The 19418-nt window shown below is 39.2% G+C and overlaps 1 protein-coding gene across 1 annotated transcript in view; it reads left to right on the forward strand.

Moving 5' to 3' along the window:
- Positions 1–19418, forward strand: part of LOC108965653 (dynein heavy chain 10, axonemal-like) — a 105740-nt gene that overhangs the window by 24164 nt on the left and 62158 nt on the right. Inside the window, exons 20-28 of the mRNA XM_018928202.1 lie at positions 3924–4130; positions 4201–4415; positions 4980–5175; positions 8051–8284; positions 11975–12083; positions 14676–14796; positions 15388–16132; positions 17049–17237; positions 17828–18061. Coding sequence (XP_018783747.1) covers positions 3924–4130; positions 4201–4415; positions 4980–5175; positions 8051–8284; positions 11975–12083; positions 14676–14796; positions 15388–16132; positions 17049–17237; positions 17828–18061 — 2250 coding nt within the window. The remainder of the gene's footprint in view (positions 1–3923; positions 4131–4200; positions 4416–4979; positions 5176–8050; positions 8285–11974; positions 12084–14675; positions 14797–15387; positions 16133–17048; positions 17238–17827; positions 18062–19418) is intronic.

Below are 19418 nucleotides of genomic sequence, written 5' to 3' on the forward strand. Positions count from 1 at the left end.
CTCTTAATTCGGCGTTTGCAGGTGTTATGCGTTGCCGTTGCAATATTGCCAAAAAAAAAAGTGGCGCTTTCACCGAGGCAGCAACAGCAGCTGCAGCAGCGTTGACAGCGTCTGCTCTACGCAGTGACACAATTTCTACTTTCTTTCTGCTGATTATGGCAAATTGATTTATTTACTTTCCTAACAAGTTTTATGGCACTTTACTAGCAGTTTCCGCTTGAACTTTCGGCACTTTGTTGCACGACGGAAATATTTTTTAATTGCACAAGCCAAACAAATTCCGAAGTCATAAAATTTCTATTATGCATAAATTTCAGCAAGTCGAAAGTTCTTTTTTTTTTTTCCTTCTTGCCCCGTTTCTTGGTTGAATGATATGAGTAGTTTAGACTTTGGACTTTGCCACATGACTGCCTTTCGAGGCGACTATGGGTACAAATACTCGTTGTTCAGATAGTGTTTATGTTCGTGCTCGGTGTGATATTATTCATTTTAAGGTTGATTGTGGTGATGACACTTTAGTGAATATCTATAGTATTAAGGTGAGACAATTATTTGTTAAATTTTTCATTTAATTTCAATTTGAATGTTATTGGTAAAAATATTCGGAGAGTTTTGCTAAACTTATTTGAATTGTCGTTTTGTAGTCAGTACTGTTTTCAAGCCTCTTATCCGAGGTTGTTATTTCTGTTGCATGTTGAGTTTACGTGGTGGGTCCCAAACCCGGAGGAATGGCTGGCCTGCTTACTTTAACTCGCCTTCAAACTGATGTTACAGAGTATACTTGGTCTAGGACCGGAAGTCATGAGCTGCTTGAGCCATAGGTAAAAGAACCATTTCTGGCACAAGTGAATGGCTCTTAGAGAACTTTCCTCAATTGCGTGAATACATGACGTGTTCTATACATGACTCCATCCTCCAGCCTGTTGAGTGCTTATCATCGACTATAGCCGGCTCGCGGTGTCTACGCCAGTAAATAAGAAGACTGATTCGAGGCTGTTCTTCTTCTTCTGCTTAGAACGACGGCCCGTTATGGTATGGCTAATGTCAGTTTCGGCTATGTTTTCTGTTTTGCCGAAGATAAGACTACCGAGATGTTTCATTCGTATAATTTAGACAACCTGCCTCCGAAAAAAAAATGTTTCCTTACCGCTTGAATCGAAATTGAACTATGTCCAGTCAGAACTCCTACGATTGCGACATAATGAACTTTGCTCAAGGCAAGTAGTTCAGTAGATTTCCTACATTCTCTAAAAGGATCTCACAGGATGACGACTAGCCATATAAAAATATATTTTCTTTATCATTGGTCTTTTGAAAGGCTGTATCCAAAGATGTTCTAGTCATATCACTTTTAGTATTAATCACCAACTGAAGGTCTTTAATAATCCTTAAACAAAAGTAACAGCACCAAATCCAAATTAGGCAAAAAATACCCAACGTAGTCTAATAAAATAGTTTCTATTTTAATTGGCAGTCACTATCCATATCTACAGATCTCTCAGCTAATTGTTATGCATTGAATTTCACTCCGATATGTCACTGCAAATAAACAAACACATACTTATAGACCCCAACCAGCATATTATACAATATATGCTCGTAAATGGAATTAAAGCACTTCGGCGATGCCGCTCACTAAACACATCCTCCCAGTCGCACACAATCAATTCCGTCCACAAACCGTTGGAATTTCATGTTGTTTGCACAGCCGCTAAGGTCGAGTCCATTCAGCTGTTGCCAGTCGCATCGCCAGACCTGCCAGCCCGCTCACAGCCGCTTCCCACCGCCAAACAGCTTGCAATGTATGGTTGCGGTCGGTGGGCTTAGCGGTGTCAGCGTGAATTATGACAACTCTGACTAGTCGCCAGCAACGACGCAGACGCGCGCTTTCACACATCTGTGTATATTGTACGCGGCTGGCGAGCGGCGCAATCGAACTCCCCATGTTGAGTTGTTTACGAAATTTCATGGAACTCGTGGGCGCAATAAATCTCATTTCGAAGGCTGCAGCGGCGCATTCAAAAATACCAGCGATGTGGACGCCAACGCACAGCTGAAAGGGGTAAAGCGGCGGCAGGACCACATCGCCCAAAATGTTAATTTAGGCATACAATTGCCTAATTCTAACTAGCCACTGAGCGGAGGGCCTGATGCGTCCATTGCATATGTTGGTAATCATATGAAAACCCATGGCACTGGTGCTGCCAATGCTGCATCGGAGGGACAACAACGACATTGAGAGCAATAACAAATAGCAAGAGCTAACCGCAACTTGTCAAACATTACATATGTGGTGGTCGCCATTTCGCGCCTGACCAGCCGCTCGACCGCGTATTACGCAAAAGGCTAGTGCTGTACGCAACTAATGTTGCTGCCGTCGCTTTTTTGTTACTGCCGATATTTTGATTATTTTAATTTCGTTCAAATTGATTTACATTTTAGTTGCGGTTGATTTGTGTGGATGCAAGTGAAATTGGGTTGGCGCTAGCCCTGGTGCGGGCCTTGTCGCATAAAGTTCGCATCATTGCGTTGGCCGCCGCTCTCACGCGTTGATCGCTGGATAAACACAGTCGGTCGGCGCGACGAAGTGCAAGGCGTGAGGCGCTTGTCAGCCGCCAGCGATAAGCACTACGTTGTTGATTATTTATTTGCAGGCAGTGGCCTAATTTAGTCGGGCTAATAACGAGTCCATCCGCGCGACTCAGCGCTGTTCGGTGCTGCGTTGCGTTGTGTGCGCGCTGAGCAATTTGTGATTGACCATTTGGAGATTGGTTGGCATAATTGAAATATGCATTTGGACAATTGCGCGTGCTGATGGAAAATTACACCACATAAATTGGAGAAAGGTCCAGCAAATATATTTATGAGGGTTATGGCTATTATAAATTTCAAAGAGACGCATTAAAAACTTTTTTTAGTAGTCAAAATTTAATGAGATAGAATGCTATATTTAAATCTGCCGAGATTTGAAAACAAAATTTCACATTTTTGAAGAATTTTCTGGGTTAAACCAATTTTTGAAACATTTGTGTGGCACAGGCTCAGAAGAAAGAGTTTGTTGGAAAACAAATGTATACATATACACACAGTTGGGGATCCTTAGACGCGCCTATAACAATGATGTGGGAGCCAGATAAGCCCAGATATCGAATATTGGGTAGTCGAAAAAGTCTTTTCGTATTTTGTCAATAGTTGTGTTGGAAAGGTGAAATTTTAAGTTTAACATTTGCGATTCTTTGCTAAAACGATATGAAGTCGAACCATTGCTGCAGCGAATGGTAACAGGAGAGGAAAAGTGGATCAACTACGACAATAATGTGCGATCTTAGTCAAAGTGTGGTGAAGCTCAACAAATGGTCGCAAAGTCCGGATTGACGCCTCGAAAGGTTATGTTGAGTGTTTGCTGGTATTATAAAGGAATAATCCACTATAAGCTACTCCAACCTGATTGATTCATTTTACTGTCACCAACTGATGAGATTGAAACAAGCAATCGCAAAATACGGCTAACCTGATCAACAGAAAGGGCTTCGTCTTCCATCAGGACAACGCTAGATGACACGCATCTTTTATGAAACTGGGAGAGATTGGCTGGAAAGTTTTGATGCACCATCGGACTACTATTTGTTTCGGTCAATGCAGAACTCCGTTAATGGATTAAAGTTGGCTTCAAGAGAAGCCTGTGAAAATTACTTTTCGCATGTTTTCGCCAGGAATCCTGAAAAGTTTTACATTTATGAATTAATGTCTCTATTACAAAATGTAGTTGACCAAAATAGTGCATATTTAGGTAATAGGATATACTAAAAGACTTTTTAGACTACCCAATATTTAGACATTTAATAACTTATCTCTCGAAGCTGTTCGTGAATTTTAATTATTTAGTATACAAAAAAACTCATCTAATCCCTTAACTCTATCAGGTCCGCATGCTACCCTCGGGCATGATGCTCGAATTGAGCATGAAACAATTCAAGAATACCGTACCGCTAATGGTCAGTCTCAAAAACGAGGCTTTGCGCGAACGCCATTGGAATCAACTGATGGAGAAGACGGGTCAGTACTTCGATATGGCGCCAGCACGCTTCACGCTCGAAAATATGTTCGCAATGAAATTGCATGAGTATCAGGTGAGAGTGATCTGCAATGAAACTTAACTTAAACATTATTGATATTTTGAATTTTTTTTTACGGTTTTAGGAAATCGCTGAACAAATTCTCAATAATGCTATTAAAGAGTTGGCGATTGAGCGCGGTGTTAAGGCCGTTGAAGACACCTGGGCCACCATGGCATTTAAAGTACATAGACACTACAAGGGCACGGAGGATCGGGGCTACACATTGGGCTCAGTCGAGGAGATTATCTTAACGCTGGAAGACAACGCTATGAACCTACAATCGATGGGCGCATCGCAGTGAGTGACAGCAAGGCTTGTAAAGCGCACAATTAACATAATTCGCATACGCTCTACTTGTATATATTTTCTTTTCGCTCTGAAGAGGCTATTTTATTGACTCTTTTATTACCAGATTCCCACCTTAAAGATACTTTTTGGCTTTTATAAGTATCACAGACTATTATTGTTCATTTTGTGTCAGTCGAGTCAACACAGAGACCAAGAGTATTAGTTTATTTGAATATCGTCTCTTCTTTCCTTCATTCTATTTGCTGTCTCCACATTTTTGTTGTCCGTGACATAAACTAGCTCCTCTTCTCACTTGCTCCGCTTATATCATATTCATATGAGTGCTATTTATGTTTGTTCATATGTATGAAAGGGAATCACTCAAGTAAACCGCAAGCGTTGTCATGTCTTCCACGTGACAAAGGAGCGCAAGGAATTCATGTGGCATCATTTTCCTGTTTATTAGTTGAGATATCAACCATAGCGCGCAGCGTTGCTGCAACACTTTGTCTCATTTCACTTTACCAACACCTAGTCCTGGCACACATTCCATTTTGTTTATCGTACTGACAGGTTCATTGGTCCATTTCTGGAGACTGTCAATAAGTGGGAGCGCCTGTTGTCCTTGATCGGTGAAATCATTGACGAGTGGCAGGTGGTGCAGCGCAAGTGGCTCTACCTGGAGGGCATCTTTATTGGCGGCGATATACGTGCACAGTTGCCAGATGAAGCGAAGAAATTCGATGACATTGACAAAGCATACCGCAGGGTAAGTGCCACACTCATACATATGCAAAATAGAGTTACACACACATATGCACCGATTTAAGTGGTTGAATTTGTATAGAGAAGTTGTGTTGGAAGGATTTCAGTTTGAAGCTTTCACTATGGCGCTTTGTGGAATTGGCATTATTTTGCCAAAGCATGAACTTGTTAGCTGCAGTGTGTAGGTGTGTGACGCGTGTGACGCGTGTGCACATTCATGTTGTGTTATTCCTGCGCAATTCGTGTGTCGACAATGTGGCGTCTTGCTACTTAACGGTAAATTTAATACGCACGCAAAACATCGTCGTGACACACAATGCCGCATGAAAGTGTATTCGAGCATGCTTAGGGGACAATATGCTTCCACAAGTACGTAAATACATATACATATGTATGTGTGTGTTTATGTGACTGTGACTGTATTATTTTAGGGTGAAGTTACATATTACTACTCCGTTGACATCTGACCGTGGCGAGGTTAACCAAGTTAGTAACAAGCGTGCCTTTGACAAATACAACATTACAGACATACCAATATATACATATATCCACACATACAGAAGTACATATCTACATATGCGCTTTTAAATATAGATTGGCAGTTTTCAGCGAACTTATTATTAAGCGCCCATTCAAAACTTTGGAGCGGAGTTCGAATTGGTGGATCGGAAGGAATAAGGTGGTTCACTGATTGTGTGTTCTACGCGAAAATATAGAAGATTATCACAAACCTGGACGGGATCAACGAGACGGTAATGAATGAGTCCGTTCGGTATGGTAATCGCATTTCCAAATTATTATCTCGAAATTTTCTCTGAATCTGTAACCTCTATATTCTAAATCAAGGATTCTACCACTATTACTTTCATCGGGATCGAGTCCCGAAATATTATCTATCAGAGTAATCCTACATTTAAAGGAATATATTGCCAGGAACTAATTTTTAACTCCGGTTTCAGGTTTCTTTCTATCTTTCTCTTTTTATTTATTGGCGTAGACATCACTTACGCGATTATAGCTGAGTTTGCAACAGCCCGCCAGTAGTTCTTCCTTTTCGGTGTTTGCGCCAATTGGAGATCCAAGCGAAGTCAGGTCCCTTTCCACCTGGTGTATCTAACGGAGTTGAGGCCTTACCCTTCCTATGTTTCCCCCGGCGGATATAGCATTGAATACTCTCAGAGCAGGAGTGTTTTCATACATTCGAACGACATGAGCTAGCCAGCGAAGTCGCTGTCTCTTAATTCTAACTATGCCTATGTCGTCATATATCACGTAAACCTCATCGTTCCATCGACTGCGGTATTCGCCGTTTTCCTCGTCCACCATCAGTTCCATTTGCTTCCTTATGCAGTCTAGAGAAATCAGAATTAACGGCGCGGCTGTTGAGACCAATAAATCAATATCTTCCGCGTACGCCAAAAGCAGTACACTCTCATAGAATATTGTATTTGCTTGATTAAGCTCTGCACCTCGATTTTTATTATTATTTTCTCCAGCAGTAGATTCAAGAAAGCAGCCTTGTCTGACACCTCTCTTTTTATCGAACGGCTCCGGGATGTACTCCCCGATCCTGACGGTGCTTTTTGGACTGGTTTCTTGACTACTACACCATTTTTCGCGCCGAAGTCACTACTATTAGGGGAGTGTTAGATCTGCTGCTCCGATGTGCAACCTTCTTTAGAAGACTGAGTACTCCCTAATAACAAGGCGGCGAAGCTAGTTTTGAACTTACTATCACCTCGCTATCAGTAAAATGGTAACGGAACTTAGTTCGAGTTAACCTACCATTAATGCTTGCTCTCTCACAGAGTCCTTATTGTTGAAGGTGACTTGCAAAAGGTCCAACGAACTTACGCCGGTTAGGAGAGATTTTCAGTCTGAAGTGTGGCATATAACAGTTGGATGACATATAAGCAGCTGAATATGCACTAATCAAACATCCTCTAAGGCATATTTATTAAATTTCTGACTACTGAACAATTTCCACAAGAGCTGTAATATATGTAAGTAATCATTAGTATTGTGATGCAGCAGGAATTCGATGGAGGTCAAAAGCTATCAAACACTGAATCATTCTTCTTACAGACCAATATCTAGATCAAAGCCTCTGAAGTCCTTATAATTTTATATTGTATTGGTCGACCACATTTGGAATAGGTACAGTTAAATTCGTCAATACTGATCAATGTTCAACTTAGAGATCGCTCAATGGCTCGAGGGCCATCTGCGAAAAGCTCAATATCCTTACTTAGCATACAATTTCTCGATTTTTAAGATCTGCAGCTTTTGTTCTGCTGTTTGTTACTGTTTTAAAATTATTCTTCGCCACCGGTGAAGAAATAAGTATTGTTTGTTTATTTCCATAAAAAGTGAACCACCCTAAAGCAGCTCATGCTTTTCCTAACACAACTATTGCCACTTTTAAGGTAAAATGAAATTCGACTTCAATACTCCAAATAAGAATCTTGCAAAGCAGATGACGTGCTTGTCGTCAGCAAATACAACAACAACAACGTCACAACTGTCACAATAACTTCAACTGAAATCTTACTCATATATTAACCTGCTGCCAAGCACACTATACGAATATTCAGTATTACATTTCGCTTGTTTGTCGAGTTTGCTTACTTGCCACTTACTTTTGCCACATTTGCAACATTTGCCACAATCACTGCACATTTATGTGATTTATTTACTTTGATTTCATTTCGTTCACTCTTTAGTCCCCGTTTTCTCACCGCTTTCAGCCAACGCACTTGCTCAGCGATATTCTTCGCACACATTCATACACATATATGTATATGTATATGTGTGTTCATATTCATGCTTCTATGCTTTTCTACACCACATTAGTTGTGTTTCTATATTTCATTTTGCAGATTATGGTCGACTGTGCCAAGAATCCATTGGTGGTGCCACTTTGTTCGGTGCCTGGCCGTTTGCCCGAAATTCAAGGACTCGGCGTCGGTTTGGAGAACTGTCAGAAGTCATTAAATGAGTATTTGGAATCGAAACGACGCATATTTCCGCGCTTTTACTTCATTTCCACGGATGAGTTGCTTTCGATTTTGGGCAGCAGCGATCCGTCGGCTGTGCAAAATCATATAATCAAGGTATGTAAATGTGTTAATGCTCCGTCAAGTAATTTTGTGTAGTGAATCAAAGGGAACTAAAGTGAAAGAAATTCTGAAGGAATAAGCGATTCGTGCCAGAAAAGTGCTTACAACCCTTGTTTAATGAAATATGTGGAGGGGAAAAAGATTTTTCTCTTTAAACTTCTTCTATACTTTCACGATAATTTCATAGTCTTAGGTTTATGGGCCTTTGGAAAAAAAAATTTTTTTTTTGTTTGTCCTTGAAATATAATTGACCGCATAGTGAAAAAACCTTCTAAAAAACAAAAGAGTTCCCATTCTGTAAACATTACCCAATGTTTGCATAGTTTCCTTTAAAGCCGATACTAATCGTACTTACTGAGTTAAACCTATGACAGTAGTTAGCTAATGAAATTCTTTCATTGTCTCTTGCAATTTTCTTTAATTTTATTGAACACAAACTGCAATGGACCTTTTTGAAATGCACATGTTCTAATAATACTAAGGGTTTTAACCATTAATAATTTTATTTCTATGGTAATGGTAATGGTAGCGGAATGCGATTATTGTTAAAGTTTTTTTATGTATATTTTCGAGATTATTGAATTGCTTGGAAAAACGAGTCCTTGTAGAATTTTCTGCTTCCTGACCAAAGTCAACATTAATGCGCTTGAAGCATATGTCACCAACTTATTAGTGTCACAATGTCAACATGCTCCCACACTTATTCATAAATGAATATACCCAGCCGAGAAATGCACTAATTTCGGGTTGGCTTCTTGCTAAAGCAGTTTCGTTGGCAAGAAGTAGCTAAAATGTACAAAATAGAAGAAAAGAGTTGAACTCAAATAGAGGAGACGATATGAACAGTAATTCTTTGTGTCTCAGAACTATGATTAAACTATCAAACTATATTTTACAAATTTTAATGATAATTACTAGGAGACAAATCATTTGATCACTATCAAATATTTTTTCTTTAGATCTGATGAAAAATCAAATTTTTATAGGCCAAAGTAATTAATTTTTTCTTAAAAACTGTTACTGTCTATGCTGAAATATACATAAATCGCTATTAGAGTAGAAGGAGTCTATAGAAAGACTCTCCTGCCAATAAATATGCAACTATGTAGGTGCACCTGTTCTCGGTGCTGGGGTATAAAGGGGTAGTCAGCAATGAGATGATCGCTCTGCGGCGGCTTCCAGGATGATGGGACCAGAGCATTACGATGGAATTCCGCACCACAAAGCAGTTGCTCTGCATGTTACTATTGAGAGGTTACAACCTAGCAAGGTTTACTGATATGATCAAGACTTCCCGAGACTGAGTACAAATTATACAAAAATCGTCTGTTTGTATTATAAAGAAAGACGTCTAGTACATCTTATTAGTCTCCTTAGAAAATTTTAATATTAGTCTGAGGCCTTTCTATTTTGCCAATAGATAGACAGAAAATATTAGAAGTTTTGCACTCCGACCTGTGGTCTATTGTGCCCTCCAATATATCAAATGTGGTCAGAAAGGGTCAGCACCACTATCCACGTAAATCCATCCAAGGGCTGGAGCCTGCTTCTACAAATTGCCGGGAAATGTAGAATCTGGAGTTTCGAGTTCCATGTCGCAAAAGCGGCAGTTTGCACAGGAGGCATAGTCTCAGTTGGACACGTGTTTCTTTCAATAGTTTTGTTCTATATTGTTTATTTAATTCCAATCTTGCGTTATTTTCGGGACATACTTTACACATAAATAATGAGGATGGCAAAACGAGTTGAATTCCGATCGACTGGAGTTAAAAATTGAGATATCTTGTTGAACCTTGGTACATAAATTCTTTAGCACCTAACAGTGTTCGTATTGCAGGTGCATTGAATTGGACCATTGTCACGCCAATAAAACGACACAAATCGGAAACCAATAAAGTACCATAATTAAGCTCTAAATTGAGATACAAAACTGCAATTTTGTGCAGGGTGTACAAATGAGCATCCTCCCCCGACCTCAACACACACACCACATCGACTCAAACTTACATCACTAACACGCCACATTCTACACTACTCACGAGAGCAGCACACACAGACACCTACACAAACGTACACCAACCAAAGCAGTCACACCATCTTATTCAGCACCAACGGGGATAAAAAGGGACCGATTGTCAGCTTCAGGCTCAGTTCGTTCTACGACATTACCAGCGATCGGTCAAACTTTGGTCAGCCCCGTTTTGCTATCCGCCGCCATCCTCGTGTGAAGTCAACTGCGTTAAAAAAAAGAGTTAATCGCGCCGCTAAAACTGTAAGAAAGCTGTGTTGGTGCAATAGTTTCCATTTTTTTTAATAAAACCTGTGTTGGTGCAACCTTTCCATTTTTTAAATAAAATCAGCAATTCCATTTTTAAATAAAACCATCAATTCCATTTTTAAATAAAACCATCGATTCCATTTTTAAATAAAACCATCCGCAACGAAAGGTGAAGTGAAAAAAAGGGAAAGAAAAGGTGAGTGCACACCATAACACAGGGGATTGTAGAAATTAAGGACATTTTTGGTTTAAAAATTAAATACTGAAAATAATGAGCGTGGAACTGCCCTCATTCAGGTGAAAACTCATATCTCAACACCTGCCCGACTAATTTCAACCAAACTTGTTCCATAACACTATTCTTACTTCTGTCTTACTATGTAAAAATGAGCGAAATAGGATTATAACCGATGATTACAAATCAAACATCAAATAATATATTGGAAAAAAAGTATAGTGCCTTAGATTTTATCAAAATTTCAAAATCGGACTACAACTATTCAAGCTCCCTCCAAGTTCTGACTGCGACTTTTTTTATTGAAAATGCCGGCATATCTTTGAGATATATTTCTGAAATTCGGAAAAGTTGCATGACTATGAAATGTTCTGTTACCCCCGGACTTAACCCTTCCTTATTTGTTTGTATGAAAATGGCTGATATTTGTTTTGAAAAATATGGCAACTATCATCTCGTTCTAATTGCTTTTGTGAAAAAAGCCTTGACCGACTAGTGGGATTTGTGACTAAAAGATGATAGCTTTTCAGTAATTTATAACTGGTTAACTTTACTACAGGTTGTACACATACTCGTACATATACATATATGAATACATTTGCTCAACGCTTATATAGATTGCGTCATAAAAGTTAATGCGTCTGTTTATGAACTTGTATGCGTTAATATGTTGGTCATTTGTGTTTGTGGCATAATGCAGCCACATGTTGACGTTAATGTTGCCTATTTAAGCACCCGCACAGCTACAAATATAGTCGTGCTATATGCAGGAGTATGTGTGCATATTTCTACTGATTTTTCTACGATTTTATTTGGTTTTTAGTTTTTACCTTCATTTCACTTTTAGTAATTTTTGCGTCGGACACACGGTGTCTCCGGCACATTTATTGCCTTTTTACGCCAGAACACAAATTTATTTAATACGATATCAACGGACAATAAATTCGAATTTACTTTGGTTATTAAGTTTTTATATTTCTGAAACTGATTTACTGCATCCTTCATGTTTGCTACTTAATTCGTTATTTTATTATTACAATTTGATGTTGTTTCTTGCGCTTTTCTCTTAGCATTTCATGCGCCACTGTCGTCCCACACTCCCTTTATCTTTTATTTCTGTTTTCTTTTTACACGCTTTTCTGCTGCTCATTCATTCGCGCCACACACACAGATGTACGACAACATTAAGTCACTGCGCTTTTCCAAGGACAATTCGGATCAGCCCATCGTCACTGCAATGATATCCAGCGAGGGTGAGGTTATGGAATTTCGCCACAGCGGTAAGTATAGTATATACTTAGATATATTCTATAAGTGTCTGTGTATGGGGTACGTGCTCGGTGCGATTGGTCGCCAATGCTCGAGCCACACTTAATTACCAGCGACTGCCCAGACTATGTCGTAGATTTCTCAAGCACCACTACATTAAATTATATAATAATGGCGAAGCGTGCATAGAGTGCGACGAGTAATGGCGAGTTATAAAAATCAAAATGGAAAAATATATATAAAAGTGAAAAATACAAATATAAGTAACGGTAGTAATAATATAATTTTACGCAAGCAAAGCAATAACTGTAGCATTCACAGTCACCCACATACACACAAACAAATACTCAAGCAATTACATTTGCCAATGCCCAACACCGTCTGAGTCAGTGTTCCATATCCAATTGCCGAATGCTTGATTGTCCAGTTAGCGCGCTTGCTTGCCACGCTTCGTCGTCGCGCTGTTTTTTTTTTTTTTTTTCTTCTTTTTCTTTTTTTTTTCTCCAATACAAGCGATTTGCTTCGATTGACTTTGTCATTTCCGCGCGCATTCTTCTTACTTACAGCTATACGCCCACACATACATACATACATACACACATTTATGCGCTTTTCCTTCGCTTTTCTTGATTTGCTTGCGCAGCAGTGAGTATGCGATCGGACGGACGAAAACTAGATTGGCGAACTGAAATTGAACTTTTTATGTGAATAAACTTCTGAAATTTCTTTTTACATTATTTTATTACTTTTAATTAATTGTGGCAACGATGCGAATGTCCTTTGATGGCAACTTCACTTTGGCCGCTGATAATCGAGCGTGTAAAGCACAGTAGGTAAAAGTTCGTAAACGACTACTATAATCAAAAAAAAATTAATATAAAAGAAAATATATATTTAGTATCTACGCATGTGTTTATAGTAAGTTTTGTCAACCCCATTCAACCGTATTCAATATAAAAAAAAAATTTAAGTTCTCTTTTGCTTCCTCCATATATTACCACCATAAAATTATATTTTAAACTCAAAAATTTTAAAAGAATTATTATGAAAATCATCATCGGTGAACCCGCGTACTTTGATACTTCATGATAATAGCGCCACCTATCGGATTTGGCATAACTGTTCTCAGCACTTCTTCGAATTTGACCACTAAAAACTGATGTTGGCTCCATCTAAGGACTTCTCGACGTTTTTATTAACTACTGAGCTCAAAATTTGCTCATCAACATCGGAGCCAAAATCTATAACAGTATGTACTAGGTCAAATCTCCTACACGTGAAAGAACTGTTATATTCGTAGTCTAATACTCCAAAGCTTTTAACTGCATTATAGCTTCTATACTTTCTCCAAGTTTTCTAACTTTGTATTTTACAACCTCAACAAAAATTATTCTGGTTAATACCTGGTTTTTTGATCCATGGTAGTTGTAGAATTTTAAATTCCACTAATCTGGTATTGTAGAGCTTACAACAGCTTTGATTTGCGACTATCGTTGTTCGAACGAAATTAATTTAAGTTTAGGTTAGGTGGTAGGACGTAACCAAAATCGATGTATCTCACTTAGACATTTTTATTACCCATAAACTAATAAAAGTGGATCACCATATCCTATATCAGCAAAGCGTTCTGAGCTTTTTGAGTTTTAAAAAAGCCCCTCCCTCCCTCAACCCCTATCACTAGGTACTCCAAATTTGTGTCACCGCTACGACCGCGTACCCTTAGAAGTCTCCAACACAACCGCTCTGTAATCGAAGTGAATGCAGAGAGGTTGTGGAGGGAATTGTACTAGAGAGTAGTATATTTACTGCTGACTTGATAGTATTTTGAAACTAGAGATGATGGAGAACTCCCGTCACAAGACTCCAGACGCACTGTATCTTATTTCCAACGGCCTCCTTATACTTACAAATCCTTCACCGTGATCTAAATTGTAAGGAATGCGATCGAAATATTAGAGAATTTTAAAATTGTATCCCTTTAATGCTTGAACTGATCAATATTTGATAGCTTACGTTTCTAGCGCTACACTACCACACCTAAGCAAATTCACTTAAACCACTATATCTACTACTAGGAATCACCTGTAATAAATAAAAGACAAAGAAAATTGTTTGCAATCATACTACTTCCAGGTAACTACGCATCCGCACCACTGTGCACTTGCACCACTGTAGCACATTTAATGCAAATTACGCAGCGAACGCGAAATAATGAAAATCTCACATCTTTTCCCTACCAAATCAGTGTCGCCACTGACCTATGATAAATGCTACACACGCTCCGTCAGTGCGCTCTCCCCACCCCCTCACGCACTTGAATATTTCAATTTCTTTTTCGATTTCTGAAGATGATTACCGACACCGCTGCTGCTTATTACACACTCTCGCTTTATTGTTGTCATTTATGTGCGTATGTATGTATGTATTTATGTAGCTCGTTGTCCATGCTACACCCACAGACAGCACGCACAGTTATGCTTGTGAAATATACCGTTGTTATTATTTATGATTTTGTAATATTGTGGTTACTGACATTGTCTGTCGAATTCTGCTCGAATTTCACTCCATCTCCTAAACGCCCATTCAATTTTCCTCTTTTACAGTGCGCGCCAAGGGTCGCGTTGAGAACTGGATGTGCGACGTGCTGGACGAGATGCGACGCTCGAATCGTTTCATCACCAAGCGTGCCATCTATGACTTTGGCACTGATCTGGAAATAACAAGGTAAGTTGCCGGGTCGAACACATTGGGTCACTTATCGCGTCGCGTACTGTGCAGCGGTGCGGGGGTGCGCGAAGGTTAAGGTTTAATGGCTGGCGGGGTTGAAGAGTGCTTAGCAGACACAAAAGTATTTTATTACGCTGTCCAATTGAGCATGACATAACTGCAGGAGTAATGCCAAGCGCTCGCTCTCACTCTCACCCTCGCCCCGTCTTGTCATAGTTGTTCGTGTGTTGTTGAGCTGTGGTGCGATGCAAAGACTCAGTCATTCTCCTCATTGGCGCACCGCCTGCAACATTTTATTGCTAACAATGAATAATTTTGTCGTTTTCTGGGATTTACATTTTATTACCAGCGATTATGCTGAGAGTATATAATATCGCACTGTACTAACCCAACTCGCACTCCGCGCAATCGTGCTTCAGTCAACCGCAGCATCGCTGTCTTTCCGTTCTTTTCACAACGCAAATGTGTGTGTGTGTGTGTGATTTTAACTCCGCGCGCTACTTATAAGCTCTTTCACATTTTTACGATGCCTTTATTTCAATTGCATCCCATTTACTCATGCATTTGTCATTTTTTCGTCGCCCTCAGACCCGATTGGATGATGAACTACCAGGGCATGGTGGGACTTGCCGCTTCACTTGTGTGGTGGACCGCCGAGGTGGAGGAGGCTTTCGATCAGGCCACCAATCATCACAATATGCGCGCCATGAAAGATTTCCTCGAGAAGCAGAATCATCAAATCGAAGAGTTAGTCATTAAGGTGCGCTCGAATTTGACACGCAACGATCGTTTGAAGTTCAAAACCATCACTACAATCGATGTGCATGCACGCGACATCATCGAAGCTTTCGTACGTGATAATATTTTGGATGCCAGCGAGTTTAGCTGGGAGAGTCAATTGCGCTTCTATTGGCTAAAGTTGTACGATAATCTCTATGTTATACAATGTTCCGGTCAGTTCGAGTATGGTTATGAATATATGGGCTTGAATGGTCGTTTGGTCATCACACCCCTAACGGATCGCATCTATTTGACTATAACACAAGCGTTGCTCATGAATTTGGGCGGCGCTCCGGCCGGTCCCGCTGGCACGGGTAAGACGGAGACTACCAAAGATTTGGCCAAAGCAATGGCACTGCTTTGTGTTGTCACCAATTGTGGTGAGGGTATGGATTTTCGCGCTGTTGGCACTATTTTGTCGGGTCTGGCTCAGTGCGGCGCTTGGGGCTGTTTTGACGAATTCAATCGCATCGACATCTCGGTATTGAGTGTGATTTCTACGCAACTGCAGACTATAAGAAATGGATTGATAAGAAAGCTGGATCGCATCATTGTAAGTTGCAATTTATATTTAGCATTTCTGACGTATGTTTGTATATAAAAAGTATTAAGTTAATAATGAAAGTAGTCCTCAGAAATATACATCTAATCAAAGAATGGCCTACATTTAGGGTTCCATTTTATGAATTCTAGGCTAATAAACATTTAAAAAGAAAGTTCGAATTTCAGTAAAAATTCTGTAGAGAAGGAAAGCTTTTATGTGGAAATGATCTACGCATCATTCTGAACAACTTTGCCTAATAGACTGTAGGTCTAAAACCGGTTTCGAACCAGTTAAACATCAGTACACACAGACAGACGTAAAATGTATTTTAGAAAGGAATGAAAGAGCTTTTGCAGATTGAAGGAATTAAAATATTAAGAAAGTGAAGAAACAGTGCTTTTTCGAAAGAGAAAATGTAGCCTACATAAGGGTTAGAGACAATGATTCAAAAGCCTTAAAAAAAAAAAAAAGTTGAATTTTATATAAAAAGACAAATATTACTTATTATTTATCTCCAAAATTTGTTTTTTTTTCTATCGCTTTATTTGTAATAAATTTCATGAAACATCAATCAATCATCCTAAATGTATGCTATGACCTTTGTTTTTACTTAAGGCTGGTAAAATATTCCTAGGGAATAATAACAATGAAGAAAGGCGGTTCTATTTGCAAGCATTAGAAAAATTTTTTTTTTCATTTGCATGGACATCGTAATTGATAAATAGATACGAAGAGTGTAGAAAATTTAATTTTTTAGAATTCGAATCTTCATTTCATATAACTCAGACACTTTACTTAAAAAGCTCTTTAAGCCTAAAATACCTAACCTTAAATTTCTAATAATAAACTTTCTTTCTCCACTACATACAAGCAGAATTTAAATTTTACAAAATATCTATACTCTACTCTGCTTCGCTTTTCGCAGTTCGAAGGTGGCGACATTAAACTCGACCGCAAAGTTGGCGTTTTTGTCACCATGAACCCCGGTTATGCCGGTCGTACAGAATTACCCGAATCGGTTAAAGCGCTCTTTCGGCCGGTGACCTGCATTAAACCGGATTTGGAGTTAATCTGTTTAATATCCCTATTCTCCGATGGATTTTTAACGGCTAAGGTGAGTTAACATTATTAACACTCAAGTTTTCAACCCGCCTCACACAAGCCTAAAAGCAGTGTATTCAAAACTGCTAGTACCGCTATTGGTGACGCCTAACAAAGTGTGCGCCTTATTAACCTCTGACCACTTATTCTTGCCGATGTCAGCGATTGAGCTAACAGCTTGTTGTTGCTGGTTGCAAGTAGGTATAAACGCAACATGTTTGACTTTATGCGCCCACAATGTCTCCATATGCTCAAGTCATAATATCATCGTAACAATAATGCGATTATTAAGTTACCAAATTTGCTGCGCACAAGACAAACACTTCTGGCGGCAAGAACAACGACAAAGGCTGTGTGGCAAGTTGCAACCAGGAACCACCATTGTTTGCGCAATAAAAGCTGATTTTACGCATACGCACACATGTACACGCTAACCCGCAAAATAACAAACTTCCATCCCACCACCGGCTCCCTCGCTTTTCCCACCCACGCGCAGCCACACTTTCATCCGCGCTGAAACACTTTCACCGCAAACATTCTAATGACGCGCTATCGCTTTTTTGCGCAAAATTTTCATAATAATAACGGTAATTATTTTTAAAGGTACTTGCAAAGAAAATGACAGTACTGTACAAGCTGGCGGAGGAGCAACTTTCCAAGCAATGCCATTACGATTGGGGTTTGCGTTCGCTGAACTCGGTGCTGCGCATGGCGGGTGTGATGAAGCGCGCGTCGGAGGATCTACCCGAGGCTGTTGTTCTCATGCGTGTACTGCGTGACATGAACTTTCCGAAATTCGTCTTTGAGGATGTGCCATTGTTTTTGGGTCTTATTAAGGTAAGTAAACCCATTTACAGTTACGCGTAAGTAAATCGCATTCAGCAAATATACATAATACTTGTATACAAACACATACAAAATAACATTATATTATATTCGAATACATGTGTGTATAACTGTTCTAACTGTGTGTTGGTACCTTGAAAAACAATTTGAATTCGAGTAAGCTTTATTGTGAGTGAAGTAGGCGCACGTGCAACGCATACAAGGGAATTCCGTAGGTGTATACGTCAACCTTTGAATTACAGCTCTATGCGACAACAATGTACTTTATAGGAAAGTAGGCTTATCGAATTACTCGCAAACATAGGCTGCCTTTTGTATTTAGGGGTTTGGCAAAACTACATTTTTATTGTTAGACATACTCAGAATATTTTCATAGACGACCGCTATCTGCGCTGTTTACAGTAACTCGAAATATTCCTCTCGGCCAAGAAATTAAATCAAATCGCGAACACGACTATTTTTTACTACTTTCGACGTGGATTAACCCAGCTTCAGTGCATCGATGAACTTAGTTTCATTTTTGGCAATGAAATTTCATCAAAGACCGGTGTTTATCGATGTTATAGTGAATTTAATCGAGGTTTTAGATCACTCTAATACACATTTCTTGAAGGCCGTGCAAAATCACTTGTTGTTTCGGAAACCTTTAAAGCGCGATCGTCATGTCACCTATCGAGAGATAGCGATAACTTGCGGTATTTCAATATTTCATAAACATATGACTGTATAAAGTATTTGTTTTCGTTGAAGTCCACACAAATTGTCGATCGCTCAAAACACGGTTATTGAAGACCGCTTGGTTTGGAGATACCTCACTCAGAGGCGCAAACGTGCTTCGACAATTGGTTCAAACTCTGGCAAAAGTATATATGATAGATCTTAATGGAGAATATTTTGACAAACAATAAAATGATTTTCGTTGATAGAAATTTGTTTTAGTTTTCTAATTCCGAAATGTAAGAGGCAACCTACGTATACTTCTTAACAGTCTATATATGGAAGTACATGAGTACATATGTCTAACTGTATACATACATATATGTATATACATTCCTTGATAACATACTTACCGGCATTTGGGTAAATATCTATTCGTATGTATATTAAATTCATATCACGAAAAATTTTATTCGGTTTTGCTTTGCGGTGAATTTCAAGTACATACCATACCAATTTTCATGGTTGGCAAATGGCTTGGTTTGGAAAGTGTGTTATTTCAGTTAAAATTAAATACTAACCTACGTTTAGGGAAATACTAAAAGCAATCATGAGCATATGCATAAACACAAATAATTTTACTTCCTACACTACCCAATAGGAAATAATAAGCATACTAATTGTGACAACC

Source organism: Bactrocera latifrons, unplaced genomic scaffold (genome assembly GCF_001853355.1).
Source record: "Bactrocera latifrons isolate USDA-ARS-PBARC rearing strain unplaced genomic scaffold, ASM185335v1 scaffold_144, whole genome shotgun sequence".
Classification (NCBI taxonomy): domain Eukaryota; kingdom Metazoa; phylum Arthropoda; class Insecta; order Diptera; family Tephritidae; genus Bactrocera; species Bactrocera latifrons.